Source organism: Montipora capricornis, chromosome 8 (genome assembly GCF_036669925.1).
Source record: "Montipora capricornis isolate CH-2021 chromosome 8, ASM3666992v2, whole genome shotgun sequence".
Taxonomy (NCBI): Eukaryota; Metazoa; Cnidaria; class Anthozoa; order Scleractinia; family Acroporidae; genus Montipora; species Montipora capricornis.
The window spans coordinates 22,583,727-22,601,226 of record NC_090890.1 but is presented as its reverse complement, the minus strand read 5'-3'; the positions used below and the strand labels follow the sequence as shown (position 1 = coordinate 22,601,226).

At 37.4% G+C, this 17,500-nt stretch overlaps 2 protein-coding genes across 3 annotated transcripts in view; one reads left to right on the top strand and one right to left on the bottom strand.

Annotated features, from left to right (window-relative positions):
• LOC138058898 (eukaryotic translation initiation factor 3 subunit M-like) overlaps positions 1-1,648 on the bottom strand; it is a 16,899-nt gene extending 15,251 nt beyond the window's left edge. The window contains exons 1-4 of one of the 2 annotated variants that reach the window (XM_068904349.1): positions 1,518-1,648; positions 1,358-1,420; positions 782-908; positions 454-592 (exon numbers count right to left, since the gene is read on the bottom strand). In XM_068904349.1, the coding sequence (XP_068760450.1) occupies positions 454-592; positions 782-908; positions 1,358-1,405 (314 nt within the window). In that variant the 5' untranslated portion in view covers positions 1,406-1,420; positions 1,518-1,648. The other variant, XM_068904348.1, reaches the window with a different exon arrangement.
• Positions 1,649-1,792: 144 nt separating this feature from the next.
• The window catches only part of LOC138059484 (RNA cytidine acetyltransferase-like), a 30,255-nt gene continuing 14,547 nt past the window's right edge, over positions 1,793-17,500 (top strand). Inside the window, exons 1-14 of the mRNA XM_068905113.1 lie at positions 1,793-1,924; positions 3,330-3,421; positions 6,381-6,552; positions 6,713-6,835; positions 7,801-7,862; positions 10,846-10,960; positions 11,409-11,516; positions 11,777-11,910; positions 13,449-13,542; positions 14,183-14,281; positions 14,825-14,961; positions 15,702-15,980; positions 16,434-16,530; positions 16,920-17,036. Of these exons, the coding sequence (XP_068761214.1) occupies positions 1,817-1,924; positions 3,330-3,421; positions 6,381-6,552; positions 6,713-6,835; positions 7,801-7,862; positions 10,846-10,960; positions 11,409-11,516; positions 11,777-11,910; positions 13,449-13,542; positions 14,183-14,281; positions 14,825-14,961; positions 15,702-15,980; positions 16,434-16,530; positions 16,920-17,036 (1,737 nt within the window). The 5' untranslated portion in view covers positions 1,793-1,816. The remainder of the gene's footprint in view (positions 1,925-3,329; positions 3,422-6,380; positions 6,553-6,712; positions 6,836-7,800; positions 7,863-10,845; positions 10,961-11,408; positions 11,517-11,776; positions 11,911-13,448; positions 13,543-14,182; positions 14,282-14,824; positions 14,962-15,701; positions 15,981-16,433; positions 16,531-16,919; positions 17,037-17,500) is intronic.

Below are 17,500 nucleotides of genomic sequence, written 5' to 3'. Positions count from 1 at the left end.
GTCGTGGGTTCAATTCCCACCATGGTCAGAGCTTTTCTCTGTCCTTGTGTGGGCGCATCTTCATCTGTAGGGCTAACGCTCACATGGTTCATATGGGATTGAAATCTAGCACTTCACATTACACTCTATTCAGTTATTTGCAAAGAGTTGGGGACATAATCATTTGGAGTTTTTTTCTTTCATGAATGTACAGGCATGTTGTATGGATGGGAACAGGAATGGGTTTATGTTGGAAAGTTGGAAGAGTCTCCTTGAAGGCACCTGCTTTCACCTACAATATCTATAAAATCAATTAAAAAATCAATCCTCCACAAATGAGAAAGATTGACTGATCACTAAAAGAGCCCGCAGAACTAAATGACTGAAAACCACATTGCTTTTAAGCGGCGGTTCTAATCTGCAGGTCGCAGGTCACCTGCAGATTAGACCCGCCAGCTTTTAAGCTGAACTTACATTCTTAGTCTACTCAATGATGTGGCTTCCTCTGTGTTTGCTTCAGCAACATTATGGCAGAATTTTCTTATTAAGTCATCTCTATTTTCTGTCACCACCAATATGAGTGATAAGAGACTGTTCATAACACCTTCAAGTTCTTTGGAGAAAAAAAGATAATAAACATTCTGCATGATGCATCACAACAGTAAGTTTTTTAGCTTTATACCCATGTTGTTTATTATAACATGACCTCTACAACAAAATATATATATGAAGAAAGGAACTGCTTTGTTGATACATGCATCATCATTGTTATAATAATCGTCATCATTGTTGTAACAATCACCTGATTCATTTTTAAAAGTTATGTCACAAGCTGACAACAACTGGTCCAGGTCTTCATGTAATGGAGTTGTACTTTCCTCTTTTATATCTGCACCACAGGATCGGAGGTAAGCTCTGATTTCCTGTGCCTTAAAGAAAAAATAGAAAATACTTTTATGGACATGTATCATCTGTACAAGATGATACACTAGCATCTATTAAACCGGTGTCTAGCACTTGCAGACTACAAACTGCAGATTGCAGACTAACCCTAAGTCGCAGAAATTAAAAGCTAACCATTTTAGAATGGGTGCTTAGACTTACACCGTTTATCAGCGCTATTACAAATTGATGGGTCCTTAGACTACAATAAAACTGTTTATTAACGCTATTTGTAGGCAGCCTGCAGTTGTCGTACACCCCTATTAAACCAATTAAAATCAAATTCAGGCGCGTCGAGAAAGAGAAACAAAAATGAGTGCCGCGTGCCATGTGCAACACGTGACGCGTTGAATGTTCCACGCTTCCTCTGATACGAAGCCATTTAAAAAAAGACAAAAATGATTGATAAGTATTAGAAAGATTACAAGAACCATACCTGATCTTGCTCCTCGACATCAATAAAAGCTGGTAAAATTGGCTCCATAATTACTTCTTTGAACTGGATTTTAGAGGAAGACAATCTCTTCGGGGGTACGTCGTGTATGGGTCACTGAGGGCTTCACTAGTCCTCGTATGTTATCTGTACATGTATTTACCTTTCTATTTTTTTTGTAAGTTCCTTATGTATCGTAAAGAAATTGTACAAGAGTATGGATAGGTATACAGGGGTATATAAGGGATAACAAAGTTATTTAGGTTCTGCTGGGACGTTTTCTTCCAACATCCCACCTACTTAGGCTCCTCCGTAGGTACTTCATGTATTGCTTATATAGACAGAGTACAAGCCGCTGACCACAATTCCGCTTGGCGCCTATTAATGGCCTTATGACTTATCGAGGACTTATCATATACCATACATGGAGTACTTTTTTTTACACGTGCAATTTTAGGCAAAATGGTACTCAAAAAGTTAGACAATCGGCTTCGTATTTTGATTGAAAATGGTGTGCAGAAGAAACATAGGTCAATGTTTGTTATTGTGGGCGACAAAGGGAAAGATCAAGTAAGTTATCCAATAAGTTATTTGCAACGCGATGTTTGCAAAATGCCATTTCCGTTGGCATAACAAAGTTAATGCTGTACTGTGTCTGTATCTTCTGCAGAAACGTAAAGAAAAATTGTATTCGCCTGAGTTTAGAGTTGTAGAGCTTCTTGTGGAGCTTACAAATACGAAAAAGCATATACAAATAAGAAAAAATACGGATAAGCATTTAGCAATAAAGTAGATAAATTAGCGATGCTTGCGCTTGGACAATAATGCATTGAAATGATATAACAAGTAGCTGTACACGTATACTACAGTGTACATGCAGTTGAACTAAATGGTAGAAATGCTGCCAAGGGGAAGGTAGATGTTCAATTATGCTTGCGGTAATTTAACGAATTGAAGGGAGATTTTAATAGGTCTTGAGCAGGGATGGTACAAAACGTGGACTCCCAACTGGACTCCACTCGAGAAAAGAAAGAAAACAATAGATAGTTTTCACAGGTTGGTTTCACACCGTGCACCGGTGGCTCAGCACCGCAGGAGGTCGTGAGTTCAACTCCGGCCAGACCAACACTCAGGATCTTTAAATAACTGAGGAGAAAGTGCTGCCTTTGTAACGACATCTGCAAATTGTTAGACTTTCAAGTCTTCTTGGATAAGGACTATAAGCCGGAGGTCACGTCTCACAACCCTTGGGTGTAAATTCTGTGGGACGTTAAAGAACCCACACACGATACTATTTGAGTAGGGCGTGGAGTTCCTGGTGTTGTGGTCTGATCTATGGAAAAAGGGTAAGGTGTCAATTGGGACAAAAGTTCTGTTCCTCTTCCCTGCCACTCCATGAATTGTGGCGAGTACATTAAACTAAACTAAACTAAACTAAAGTTATGTCATCAAAATCCAAAATCAAAATTGCAAGGTCTTCTGAATTTTTATCTGAAGGACGTTGAAGATGACCTAGAAATAATTATTTTTTCAAGTTTCCAGTTCTGGGACCTACAGTACCACTCAAAAGTAAGTTACCACCTTTCGTCGCGTGTCCTGCAGGATGCGATTCACATCGCACGCTACGCGATTCCTGTCGCGCGCGACGTGATTCGCGTAGTGCGATAGTAACCCAAGCGTTAATTTCTGGCATATATTAGGAACTAATGTGTTAAGCAAAATCAATCAATTTGGCATACATGTATAATATTATTTATCTCTCTGCAGTTGCATGAGTAAGCGAAGACAATAAATAAAAAATTGTATGAGAATCATCGAAATTGCAAACTGTGATTGCGAAGTGCAATCAAAGCTTAACCCTCTGGTTGACACATAAATAACAATGGGTGATGTAACAATTGATTAATGTAGCAACTGTAAGATGATCCAGAGGACACTGCAGTGATGAGGCTCTGTTGACTTTATCTTGTTACAGGTTGTCATCCTTCATCACATGTTATCGAAGGCAGTAGTCAAAGCAAGACCTACAGTTTTGTGGTGCTACAAGAAAGAGCTTGGATTTAGTAGGTTTGTACAGATGTACATAAAGGGCAGTTTCCTTTTTTGTCAGAACTCACCTGGCCAGACCCGTCAATTTAAGGAACACTTGCATGATAATCCCTCCCATTCATCTGGAGGAGTATATATCATCCTCGAAAAGTGTCAAGTTGAAGCAGTTGTAGAGTTCATCCTTCCAAATGCCTGGTCTGACCAGTCAGTTCTGTCAAATGGAAAGTGCCCGCAGTTTTGGCTATTAATTCAAGGAAACCCTGAATGGATGGTGCTAAGTGACGTGGTTACTTATTAATAAGTGATACTGAGTCACAATAATTATTATTGTTTTAAATTTCCTTGTTATTGTTGTTGTTATTGTTATTATGATGATGGTGGTGATTATTATTATTAATACATATTATGAATCACAAGAATTGTAACAGTGGACTAAAGTAGAAGAATTACATGTACGACATGATACAATTCAGGACAACTGACATCAAACAATTATTGGGACAATACCTCCATTAGTGGAGGTTACTGTCATTTATCAGACATTGTCCTACCCAAATTCAAGATAGTCCGATCAAGTTAAGTTATTTTAAAAATTTGTGATGCTGATGAATAATAAAGCAGCTGCTATTTCCCAAACAATGGAATTACCTGGTGACTTTGCAGAAACAATGGTCAACCTCAAGAGTTGGGCAATTGTGATATTTGCGTTGAATTCGCACAATTCTTGTCAAACTTTATAACACTTGAAAAAAAAAAAAAACTAACAAAAACAAAACCTGATATCTTGCCATAATTTTGACACAGAGGTACAACAATGTATCATTTCTGTCCCGAGTGAACACACTAGGTAACTTGATCACCACGCTGGCAGAATTCGATGTCACTTTCGATTTTGTGATTTCCTTGTGTGCACAGCCAAAAGTACAAATATAGAAAAAATTGAACATAGCAAAACTCTCCCAGGGGATTTATTAGAAGCCGGGACCCAGGTACTATCACCTGTCTAAACTGAGTACAGTACTCGCCATTGCTCAAAGCAGGTCTCAAGATCAAAAGCCAGACTATACGTGTATATAGGGGTGCCCACCCACTCTATCACAAGGTCCCGTTTACTTTAAAACTTAATGAAAACCCTGTCTCCCATAAAGTTTTTCACTGATAGTAACTTTTTAAAATGTACATTGGCGGTTCAAAATTAAATTTTATGTTGTTTTCATGTCGCAAATTTTGTTGCTGATGGCAAAATATTTTATTCTCGATCTTCCTTCTGCTCTTCTTAAAAACTGTTTATCAATATTTTTTATTTACTTTTGCATCAATATTTGTCTTGCATAAAGCAGGCTAGCAAAATCCATATCTTGCTAATGATTCGTCGCATTTTGAGCGTTAAAGGAGCAGTGTCACCGGAGGTGCATGCGTGATAGCATGCCAAAATTTTTGAAAAATTTTGCCAACTTTTTCAAAGGAGTGAATATCTTACACCATCAAAGCCATCCATGGTCACTTTAGTGAACCAAATATCCTGTGGCGTTCTGAAACAAATAATTCACTATATTTTTGTTGTTGTTCTTTGGTCCTTTTTTCTTTGATTTTGGTGTTTGGAAAAGGTTTTGATCGTGTGTTACCATGTCGAGTCGTGGCGGCCATCGAGCTGGAAGCGGACAAATAGTGATTCAGTCTCCTCAAGAAAGCAAAAGAAGAGCAGTCAAAATACCAAATACAGCGTCTACAATGAAGAGAAACCTTTTAAGATGTGAATTCATGAGAAATTCGACGTATGGTGTACATAATCGAAGCGCAAGCTGTTTCACTATTACCAAGGATCGAAGTCCATCTTCGTATTTCATTTCTAGCGAATCACTTAAATGTCAGAGACCATGCACCACGTCATCGTTTGTTGCTAACACATTTACTATCTTCGCTCTAAAATGTCTATTTGAATATTTTGAAGAAAGAGCTGCATATAGGTGAGAGGAACTGGATGCACTGGTTGTGTTTATTTGATATACGAATTATAAAACCACAAACAGTGAGTAAAACATGGCTGATTTTTTTCACTGCTTATCGTCTTTCGACTTCAAAGTCGTCTCTTGGAAATAAATGCACTCTCTTTCATGTTAATCTTCAATTGATAATATGTCTTGTTTATTGCAGAGAAAAAAAATTTATGTGTGAGTACTTGAACCGCCGACAGTGTTCCCGGTCACAGTACTTCACTGAATTCAGCTGTCACGCAGAAAACAAACATGGCATCATCTTTGTGTTCGATTTTCTTTCTCGGACTCCAAATTGTCAATAATAATTATTGATAAATATGCATTTTAGTGCTATTTAAAAGCCGTATTTAGTCTAGACTTCAACAGAAAAAGCAAAAAAATCAACGTGTGTCAAAATCTCCTTGTGAAAAATACTGCACATGCCATCGCATGACACTGCGCCTTTAAAATAAAATTTTTGGTCCTTATAATGTTTCTGTTACAAAGTGGTACATGTGTATTTTTGAGGTTACCCATCCAGATACTAACCCCACTGTACAGGATCAACTTCAATGAACTGTTGTATTTAGAAAGCTCTCAGACGCTCAGAGTGCACTCTTAAACTTAGGGTGAAGAAGAAGTTGTGAGGGAACTTGAAAATGACCAACATGTCAGCCTCAAAGCCAATGTCAATCTTTCAATCTTTCTGGGTTTTGTATTTTGCTAGTAACCACATGTCTTCTCAGGGGGCTATTTACCTAAGATTTCTACCATGGCACTATAATGATATATGGTAATGACATATGGTGTAGAGCTACATATGCAAAGACAACTTGAATATCCTGGAAGACAAAACACAACTCAGTTGACAATATGAAATAAAGCGCTGTGTTACTGCACTACCACACGTATGCGATGCGTGCCTATTTTTTGTCTTGTATCTTTCTTTCTCTTCATTTTTCACTTACTTTTCTTAGATTTCACATTTGCTTTTATTTTAGCCACAGAAAAAAGAGAATGAAACAACTACAGAAGAAAATAAAAAGTGGTACCCTGGATCTAAAAAAAGATGATCCATTTGAGTTGTTTGTGTCTGCAACTAACATCCGGTACTGTTACTACGCTGAGACACATAAAATTCTTGGTAACACCTATGGCATGTGTATTCTTCAGGTAAGAAAAAGTGGTATTGTCTCTACATGTAGTTGTGTAAGAATAAAAAAATTGTTTTTAAGTACCGGGGTAAAAGTGTGAGGTTGTTTGGGAAGAATAATAGTAACAGTGTAATTATTGAATTTCAACACTGCAATGCCATGAATTTCCCCCACTAAAGGACTTTGAAGCCCTCACACCAAATCTGTTGGCCAGGACAGTGGAGACAGTAGAAGGAGGAGGTCTTGTTGTGCTTCTTCTCAGGACAATGTCGTCTTTGAAACAACTGTACACAATGGCAATGGTATGTATTTTGTCCATGGCAGCTAAAGATAAAAAGTTCAGTGTAATAATTTATAGTTATTCATCATCATCATCTGGTCGAGCGAACTCAGACATTAATTCTACCACGCCAACCATTATGATCCATCAGCTGGTTTGAGAGGTCTTCGGGGAAGCTTGTTTGTTTGTTATTTATTTGTTTGAGCAGGTTGAAGTTTTGGCAGCTATTCAGCTGATGTGGACTTGCTATACCCACCCACCCATATAATCACAGAGGACAGCCACAACACCGGGAACTTCATCCCCTACTCTTCTCGAATAGTGTGTGGGTTCTTTAAGGTCCCACAGGGAACTAATGAACATGGAAGATATTTGTGAGACTGGGACTACGGTTTATAGTCCTTATCAGAGAAGACTTGAAAAGTCTAACCATTTGCAGATGTAATTACAAAGGCATCCAGTGTCTCTATTTAATTGGGGGATGTATGTGGTGGCTGGACATCTGACTCAAGCGTGGCCATGGTGAGGGGACCAGAGTAAAAGGTCACTAGCCAGTTCTTGTTTGGCACGCCAGCAGTGTCCGTCAAATCTCATTCTTTGCTTGCATAGTATAATTGAAATGTCTGGGGTTGATCTACAGTGTACATGTATAAAGCGTGTAATTTAGTGGGGTGCAATCTCCATGAAATATTAGGGATGGCTTGCAGCATGTGATTGTAGGCGCCATCAATTTTACACTCAGGTGTCTTAAACTGTACGTGTACAGTGTATTATATGATTACATTTATTAATTTTGATCACTAATTTCATGGAACATCGTTTCATTATATATCATTCAAAATATTTATTTTTAATGTCATTAAATTTTTATTTCAAAGGTTTGATTAAAAATCTTTTGCTCATACTTTTGGTATCCTTGTCATTGGGATTTTGGCATGTATATACATTGTACGTATGTAGTTTTGAATATCATTTTCTTTTCCTCAGGATGTTCATTCAAGATACAGAACCGAATCCCATCAAGATGTTGTTGGAAGATTTAATGAAAGGTACATTGTACATTTCAAGTACATTCATTTCTACATTGTACATTGTACTTCTCTGGCAGTTTATTAAGATAATAATAAAATGAATGAATGAATGATTTGTGAATGATTTGTTTATTTCAACCTCTCGCAGTCAAGACTGAATTACAGGTTGTGGTCAAGAACAGCTGCGTATATAATAAACATAATTATTATTAGAGATAGACATGTACTGTAAATTGTATATGTCCAGCTTGAAGTCTGGCAATGGACCCTTCACTCTCATGAAGATACATGTACATGTTCCGGTATGGTACATGGTTAATTTACTGTACCTTGTCAAATTGTAAACTTGTTTGATTCAGTGAAACTAAATCTATTTTTTTTAAATGAATACCTTTAGCCAATGACGTAGACAAAGTGGTACATTGTATATGACAACCCTCCTATCAACAGTTATGGGTTACAAGTGTTACATGAGTCAGTGGAATACGTGTATGTGATAGATAAAATTGTTTAAAAATTATTATTTATTTCATGCAAGCTGAACAGTTGATGGGCATCAACAACAAACTTATTATTTTGACTTTGGCCTGCTGTAATGATTTATTTAGAATAATGTAATAATTAGACATGGTAGATTAATGCCACTCTGGTTTAAAGACTAATGTTGTAACTTACAGTAATAGTAATTCAGAACCCCATGTTTTGACCCTCATGCAGTACTTTAGTTGTAGCTAGTGTCCTCACCATATGTATGGGTGGTTAGGGCTGAGACAAGGATTGTTTTTATACTCGCAGATTAGCACCCTTTCCTTTTTATAAATACAAGTAATGTGTGGTTGAGTAAAATTCTGCCATCAGTACTGTCACAATTTAAAGGAGCTTGGGTGGATGCTACAGTCAGAGACATGTGTAATCTGTGAATATAAAAGGACTCTTGTGTTAGCCCTAGTTCACCAATGATGAAGATGCTAGCATGACTGTCGAAACAATTTGGGTCTTGAATTGTAACTTTGTACATTGTAAGTTACTTTCATTATTCTTTACAGTCAAAACAGCTCAAGCGTTCCTCTGATGAGCGGATTAATGAGTTCATTATTGCAAAATATGTGATTTCATTAATCATTAATTTTGTATAATCTGTTCGTCAGATGAATGATGCAAAAGTCAAATCAAGCCTCAGTTCAAAACGCAAAATTAATTTCAATAGGATTATTCTGCCTCGGGTGCCAGGCCGGCATGAGAATTTGACAGGTGTACCAATTTGCGTAATCTGCCAAGATCGTAACAAGACTTAGTGTGATTTGCCTTTCTTTTTAAAATAATTTCTTTATAATTCAAAAACATAGTGTCTCAAGTTTGAGGATACTGTTAAGATTCCCGAAAGGCAGGCCTTCCGATATTACGCGATGGTGCGATTTCGCACAATCGACCTCAAATCGCATCGGATCGCACAATTCACGAAAAATCGCATAATTCACAAAAGGACGCACAAAATTCATAAACTGAAACATAAATCAAGACGTTTCTTAGAAATTCCTGCATAAATACGCCATTTTTAAGATGATTTATCTTGGAAAAAGGCTAAAAAACCTTTGTCACCTTCGATTTCGTAAACATTCGAAGTTCAAGGCTTTATTTTTCATGTCGGGGACCTGGTACGAGTCTCCTTCTATTGGTGCAACACAAACACGCCCTTATATACACACCACTGAAATGACACAGTTGCCTTCTCTTATAGAAGAGATTTGTGAAAAATAAGCGAAGTTGTAAGTTTTTCGGCAAAATGTAGTTTCTTTCGTTGAAAACTGATAAAAACTTACTCAAGGATAAGTTTGTTGTGAAAACGCTCGCTTTTTCTTCGACGAAGAAACATTCCGCCCAATCTGACAGCTCACGATCGAGCAAGAAAGTACCTCACAGGTACGCTCCACGTGGACGATGGACTGATGTTTTTCTCGTCGTACAATATTAGGGCCTTTTATACGAGAAAAAATAAGCCGCTGCTTACTCTGGCCACAGTGTACAAAATACGCAAAAGGAACTATTTATACGAATATATATTCCCAGGTCAATATAAGCCGCGGCTTGAAAAAGACGTGAACGTAGATTTTGTATCCTTTATACGGGGTGAACATTCGAGTCTTCTGTAAGCCGCGGCCAGAGAAAACCGCGGCTTATTTTCTCTCGTATAAATGGGGGTATGGCCCTATTGTGATTGACCATCTTCGGAAGTTCGTGGTTGACGAGCACCTTGATCAATCATTTGGCATGTTAGCTGTGTCCTTTCAACTGTTAACGTGGTGCACCGGTAGTGCAGAGGACCTCATTTTCTCTATTTATCCCAACTAATGTCCATCGAGATACATAATTACTGTTCCTTTGTGTTCAAAATGTCTTTAGGGCAGCAAAAAAGCGTTTTTCTCAACCTGAAACCTTATAAAACAAGCTCAAAATTTCTGATAAAAAAATCGCTTTATTTACATTATTTATCGCATAATTGGCCTTTCTAATCGCACAATCTGCCCTAAAAAAAATCGCATAATTTGCATTTTTTAATCGCACCCTGTCAGAAGGCCTGGAAAGGTAATGTTGCTGGAGTGAAATGGCTGTTTTTTGACAGATTGTGCAAATCAGTAAACCTGTGATATTCTCACACCGGCCTGGCACTGGAAGCTAGGAATATTCCAATCAAAATTCGAGTTTTGAACTGACGCTTGATTTAAATTTTGCATTTAATTTAGTCATCCGACGAACAGATTATTTAAATGATTACTGAATCACTTTGTAATAATGAACTCATTAATCGGCTCGTCAGAGGAACGCTTGAGGTGTTTTGACTGCAAACCAGGCATCAAACCAATGTCTGATTGTCAAGCTTAGTTGCAGTGTCAACCTCAAATCTACAGTTAAAGTTTCAGTGTACATGTAGCTTTGCTCATAGAAATGGAAATTTGGTTTTTAGATGCTGTGCACTAATTTTCCTCTATTTTTGGTTTCACAGGTTCATTTTGTCATTGACATCATGCAAAAACTGTATGGTGATTGATGATCAGTTGAATATTTTGCCAATTTCTTCCCACACCCTGACAATTGCTGCATTACCACTTAAATCAAAGGTACGTGAAAAGTAAAACAATTCCTCTTACTTTCAGTGAAGTGGAAAATTAATGATGCCTAAAGCTGAAGAAGACCCAGGAATTTATTATTAATTTTTTTTGTTTCATCTCATCCAGAACCAGTGCAATTTTGTTATCCTTGGTGGATAACATTCTTCTGCAGGTGTGGATCAAGGGGGAGGAGGCAGGGGGTGCACCACCCCAACCCCCACCCCCCACCCCACCCCCCACAACTGGTTTTCTGCAAAAAAAAACAAACCAGTCACCAGTCAGCTACGCCATTCCTTTGTGGTGCACCTCACCTTCTCCTAAGAAAAAACGTGGATCCGCCCCTGTTCTGTACATGTACATGTGTGTAACTTAGTAGACTGTGTTACATGAACATGTACCACTTATTTATAACTGTTTCTGTATTTAATGTTGCTAATTAAACTTTTTTTTTTCAAAGGAGGAATCCATGACAACAAATGAAATTGAGTTGAAGAGTTTAAAGGAATCTTTACAAGACACTCAACCAGTGGGAGCTGTTGTTAACTGCTGTTGCACACTTGATCAGGTAGCTTTATTTTAAAGAATGAACCCTTTATTCTTGAAATTGTGTATAAAATGTAGCCAAGGTACCCAACAGGTGTTTGCTAAAAGTTTGTGTGTTGCTTGACATTTGAAAGGGGTGGGGCCCAGAGCGTTGAAAATCAAATTTTTGCTGAAGAGCATTTTTTTTTATTGCGAGAGATTGTGAAGCGTTGTGTTAATTTCACAGGGGCTTAAGGTAAGATTGAAATATATAGTAATATTTTTGCTTTCTTGGAATGCCAGGCCAAAGCTGTCCTTAAATTTATAGAAGCAATTTCAGAAAAGACATTGCGAAGCACTGTGACCTTAACTGCTGCCCGGGGTAGAGGGAAATCAGCTGCACTGGGACTGGCACTAGCCTCTGCTGTGGCATTTGGGTAGGTACATGTATTTTAGCCCATTGACACCTGTACTGCATCCCATTGACAAGTTAAATCGTCTGGGGTTAGTAAAATCTATGAAGTTTCTCTCATTACATGTAGGAGTCAAAGGGTTACGTGTACATGTAACCATGACACAGTAAGGTAATTGTTTACTGTACATTGTACAATGTCAAAATAATAATTATTTTGTTATTCATCCACAAATCAAGACAAGGTAGTAAAAACAGGCCAAAATAAATATTTTCACACATAACATTAATATAATGGTAGTTCTTTTTCTCCTTTGCAACCTGCAAAAAAAAAAATATTCAGTTAGTAGTTATTAGCAACCTTCAGATTGGAGTATGAGCACAACTACAAGTACATGTAGTCAAGTTCTCTGTACTGGGCACGCACATTACGTTTAAAGAACATTAATTTTCAAAATGTGCTTGCTCAGAACTGAGAACTCGTACTCAGAGTCTTCCTCATACTCCAATCTGAAGGTCGCTGTTCTCTTCTGTTTGCTTACAACTGGACTTGAAATTAATGTTAAGAAAATTATATGCTTTTCATATCTTTGAATTCTGTTAAAAGTTACTGAGTGCTATTCTTTGTGGAACTGAAGGTGGTGAAAATGCACAAGTGTTACTACATGTACGTGTAATTCATTACCAGAAATTACAATGTACAATGTATGTACTAGTCAACTCTCTGCTAACGGACATTCTCAAAAGTGGACAGCTCTACTTACAGACACCTTTTTCAATTCCCCATTTTACCTTACAGTCAAACTCTGTATTGACACATTCCTGTAACCCAACACTCCTCGTAAACGGACATGGACACTTGAGAAAACTAAAATTGGATTTTTCTTTTGATTATGCTCTTTCTTATTAAAGCGGACACCCCATGTATAAAAAATGGCTCTTGGCAATGAAATTTGTCTTTAATTTGCAATTCAAACAAAACTATGATCTTTGACAAGGCAACAGAACAGTGGGGTCGGTTAAATTGTCAGATCTTCGTTTGTCTGCGGGAAAGCAGGCTGCCCATTTGTTTGACATGAACAAGAGTTTAATATGTATTTATAGTGCTATGCAATGAAAATAATTATTGTAAGCGGACACTGCTCTGCTATAAACAGACGCTTTTTCCAATTCTCGATGGTGTCTGCTTTCGAGAGAGTTGACTGTTGTACTCTGTAAACCATAATTTTTGATAACCCTCATACTTTGTTTAGAATCAGGTGTATTTTTTGCTTGGTTTTCAGTCAGGTACCTGACATGTGCCTGTTCTTGACTGTTGTAACAGTGCATTCGGCAGGTAGAAACAACAGGTCACAGGACACAGGTCATTGGTTTACCAATTCAGAAACAACCCTAACTGTTTACCAATGCTAATATTAGGCCTAAGTTTAGCTTGAGTGAATGTTAAGGATTCTGTACCGGTAAAACAATGACCTGTGACCTGTGTTTTGTACCTGCCGCAGTGCAATGCCGTCTCTCCTGTAAAGTAAAAATAGTTGACACTGTAGTTTATTTGCATTTTAGGTATTCCAACATGTTTGTGACTTCACCAAGCCCTGAAAATTTACACACATTGTTTGAGTTTGTGTTCAAGGGATTTGATGCATTGGAATTTCAGGTAGGGTATGACATCATCAGCACCTAATTTTTTTTCTTTTTGACTGGTTTAAATTATACTACTGTCTTAAATTCATATTCATATCCATATTCATATTTCACATTTCATATTTCATATTTCATATTTCATATTTAAAATTCATATACTGGGACAATGAAATTAAAAAACGAAATTGGTTAGAAGTATTTGAATCTAGATACATTTTGAAAGCACAACTTTAGTAAATGCATGTACAGTACATTCACAAATAAATGCTTTACAGCAGCATCTATTCCAAGGGAATGGTTAAGTGGTTTTGATTGTTATTTGCCTTCATGTCAGGTCCACATTTTCTTGGTTCAAAATCTTTTAAACCAGTTCAATTTTGATTTTTCTTTATTTCATGTTATCATAAAGAAAATTTAATAGACAAAGAAAAATCAGAATTGAACTGGTTTGAAAATTTTCAAACCAAAAAAATTTGCACTGCAATACATACTCCCAGCACGGTTTCTTTGCAGAATAATTTATAATCCTTATGCCTTGCTGTGGTAATCAAAATCAAGGCTCTCACATGCATGTTGACTTGTTGATCCACACCAAAATAATGTTTTGGGACTTCTTCAGAGATTCTTACAGCTGTCAATACCTTGCTCTCTAGGAACATCTGGATTATGAATTGGTGCAGTCAACTAATCCCGAGTTTAATAAAGCTGTTGTTAGAGTTAATATATTCAGAGAACACAGACAGACAATTCAGGTAAGAGGTTTTATTCTTATAAAATATCTTTACAAATGACGCGGATCAAAATCAGTTCTTGTATGATAAGAATCTTTGTCCTTCCTAATAATCAAATAAAGCTACTTGTATTAAAATTAAGTATGAGCTCTTAATTATTTTTTGGTCTTATGTGTACACCAGGTCGTGGTCAACATTTTGTCAAATTCGTGAAAGTTTCATGACATGATTTTTCTTTATTCAGTTGTATGAGAGGTGTTTTTGGTCTTGGTGAATGTAGATTTTTGTTAAACCCATAAAGAATCCAAGCAGCACACTGTCACTTCTTGGATATTTTAAGGCCTTCTAAAGGGGTTTTGTTTAAAAACAGTACAAAATATGTCCTTCTTTTATGGATGAAATAAAATTTGGAATTGTTAACAGTGTGGGTGTTTTTTTAAAAGCTGGTGATTGGTTTGAGGCAACGAGTATTACTGTGTACATGCAGAATTAATAATGAAATGATTTTGGTAAAGTAATTTTATATAATAGTTACATGTTTGTTTCAATTTTTCGTATTTGTAGTACATTCATCCATCTGATGCCCACAAGCTTGGTCAGGCAGAGCTGGTGGTGATTGATGAAGCTGCTGCCATTCCGCTGCCTCTTGTTAAAGATCTTATGGGACCATACCTTGTTTTTCTTTCTTCAACTGTCAATGGGTGAGACTCAAGGGAGCACAGACTAAGACTTTTGAGGCCCAATGATGTACTGTATTCCACTGTTACTAAATTGTCTTTATTCATCACCATAACCATTGAACCAAGTGCAGAGATGCCAACCTGCCCCAACCCTCCCCCCCCCCCCCCAACTCCACGATCAAACAGTGTTTGTGACTTACAATGCACACTCACCTTATGATAACAATAATTATTGTTTACTTGTTGCTATTAATCAGGTGGAAATGTAATGTAGTGGAGCATTATGCATGGGGAAAAAATAGTCTCTCTGACAATGACTGTAGTGTGGAATTGTGGAGGTGGCAGAAATAGTTTTTTTTTGCCTGCATGGACCAGAGCACTGCAGCTCCGTGTAGGGAATTACACTGTATGCGAATTCTTCATTTGTATCTTTAGTCTTTCTTTATGAAGTTGACTACGTCTAGGACCGCATTTACTCAAGCAGCAATTTTCTTGTGAACGTCAAACTTTAATGGAACAAAGTGGTTTTTGTTTTTTGATAAGTTTTGGTTTTTTGATAAGTCACATTGTCTTATCAGATGTTTCTTTTGTTGACATGACTCTGTTTGTGACTTGAGTGTGCTCTGGTTAGTTTGCATTCCTACAATAAAGTGGTGTGTTAGGTCTTTGCTGTCCCATGGGCTCCTGTATCTTCACAGTTGAATGCATCCTGATGAGAGGTGGAGGAAAAGAAATTAATGGCTTCTCTTTATGGTTTACAGGTATGAAGGAACTGGCCGATCACTCTCCTTAAAGCTTATACAACAACTGAGAGAACAGAGTGCCAAACTAGGCTCCATATCATCGTCATCTCAATCAACCAACAAAGGAAGTAGCTCTGCCCCTCTTGGCCGCACCCTGCATGAGATAACACTAAATGAGTCAATTCGTTATGCTCCTGGAGATGAGATCGAGAAGTGGCTGAATCACCTGCTCTGTTTGGATGCTACTGTGGTGCAGAAAATTACCGCAGGGTGCCCACTACCTGAAAGCTGTGATTTGTATCCTTTTGATTACGTGAAGAATTATAAGGTGTAATTTGGAATGGTGACTCTTGAGGATTCAATAATCTGTCGATCAAATGCTGCTAAACAATGGTACAAAGTAAAATAATAAACTGCACTGCAGAGAAAATATGCCACAGAGAGCTTTTGGTCACAAGTTTACAATCTCAGCTGCAGTATCTTGGCTGCAAATTCAATCAAAAAGTAGAGCTGCAATCTTATGCCCATAGCACTATAATGTATTGATTCGCCACGTCAGAAAATCCTTGCTGTTTGTCTTGCCAAGCCTTTGTTCTTGATTTCAAGAGTTTTGACCTACCTAGTAAACTGTTGTTCAGCGCAAACAAAAAATGCTTAAATGTGTTGAACTTGCATGTTGCTGAAGTACAATGCTACCTGTATATGAGGCATCACTTTAAAGTGTGTGGTTCCATTAACCAGACAGTTTAGATATTATGTGAACCGTGATACTCTCTTCTCGTACCACAGAGCTTCTGAAGTTTTTCTACAGAGACTTATGGCTCTTTATGTGGCTTCTCATTACAAGGTATTCATCAACATACTTGTACAGTAGGCAGACTTGCATGTGAACACCAAAGAGATGTAAATATGCCTGAAGTTGTTGATAAGCTTCAATTAATTTTTTTACACTGTGAACAGTGTTTACACTATTCTAGAGTACTGTATTAAACGACAATAAAGGGAAAAAGCGTATTGTTGTTGTTTTTACTTATTTTGTCAAACCTGCTAAATTTCAAGATAGGGATTACACTATACATACACATAATAATGATAAATCATGCAAAGCGCACACAAAACACTCTGTTACTTTATACATTGTTCCGCTACCTTCCATAATAATTACATGTATTCTTTTTGTCTACAATGTACCTAATATTGCATTTACATTACTTTGAATGTTTATTTTTAAATCAGAACACACCAAATGACCTTCAGTTGTTATCCGATGCTCCAGCTCATCATATCTTTTGTCTGCTTGGACCAGTTGATCCAGCACAGAACACCCTACCCGAAGTATACTGTGTCTTACAGGTATTTAATGATTAATAATTATTTTAAATTACGTCCTACAGGTATTTATTGATCAATAATTGTTTTTAATTATGTTTAGATAATAGCTGTAAAGATCTAAGCTTGAAAAATAACACTTGTAAGTTTAACAGATACGTTTCAGCAGATATGCCTGACATCTTCAGTGTGCTCTGCATGTGTTATAAAGTAAAGCGTCTGAGATGATGATGACAGGAATTTAAAAAATTGGGAGGAAAGTGTTAAGTCATTAGAGTGTACTGTGAAGTGCTAGATTTCTATCCCATATGAACCATGGAGCGTTAGCCCTACTAATGGAAATGGGCCCATACAAGGACAGAGAAGAACTCTGACCAGGGTGGGAATTGAACCCACGACCTCCGGGTTAGATCACCGCTGCTCGACCGACTCAGCTACAGGGTCAGACGGGAGCAGGCCGTGGGAACTGAGGATGTCAAAGTCAGGGC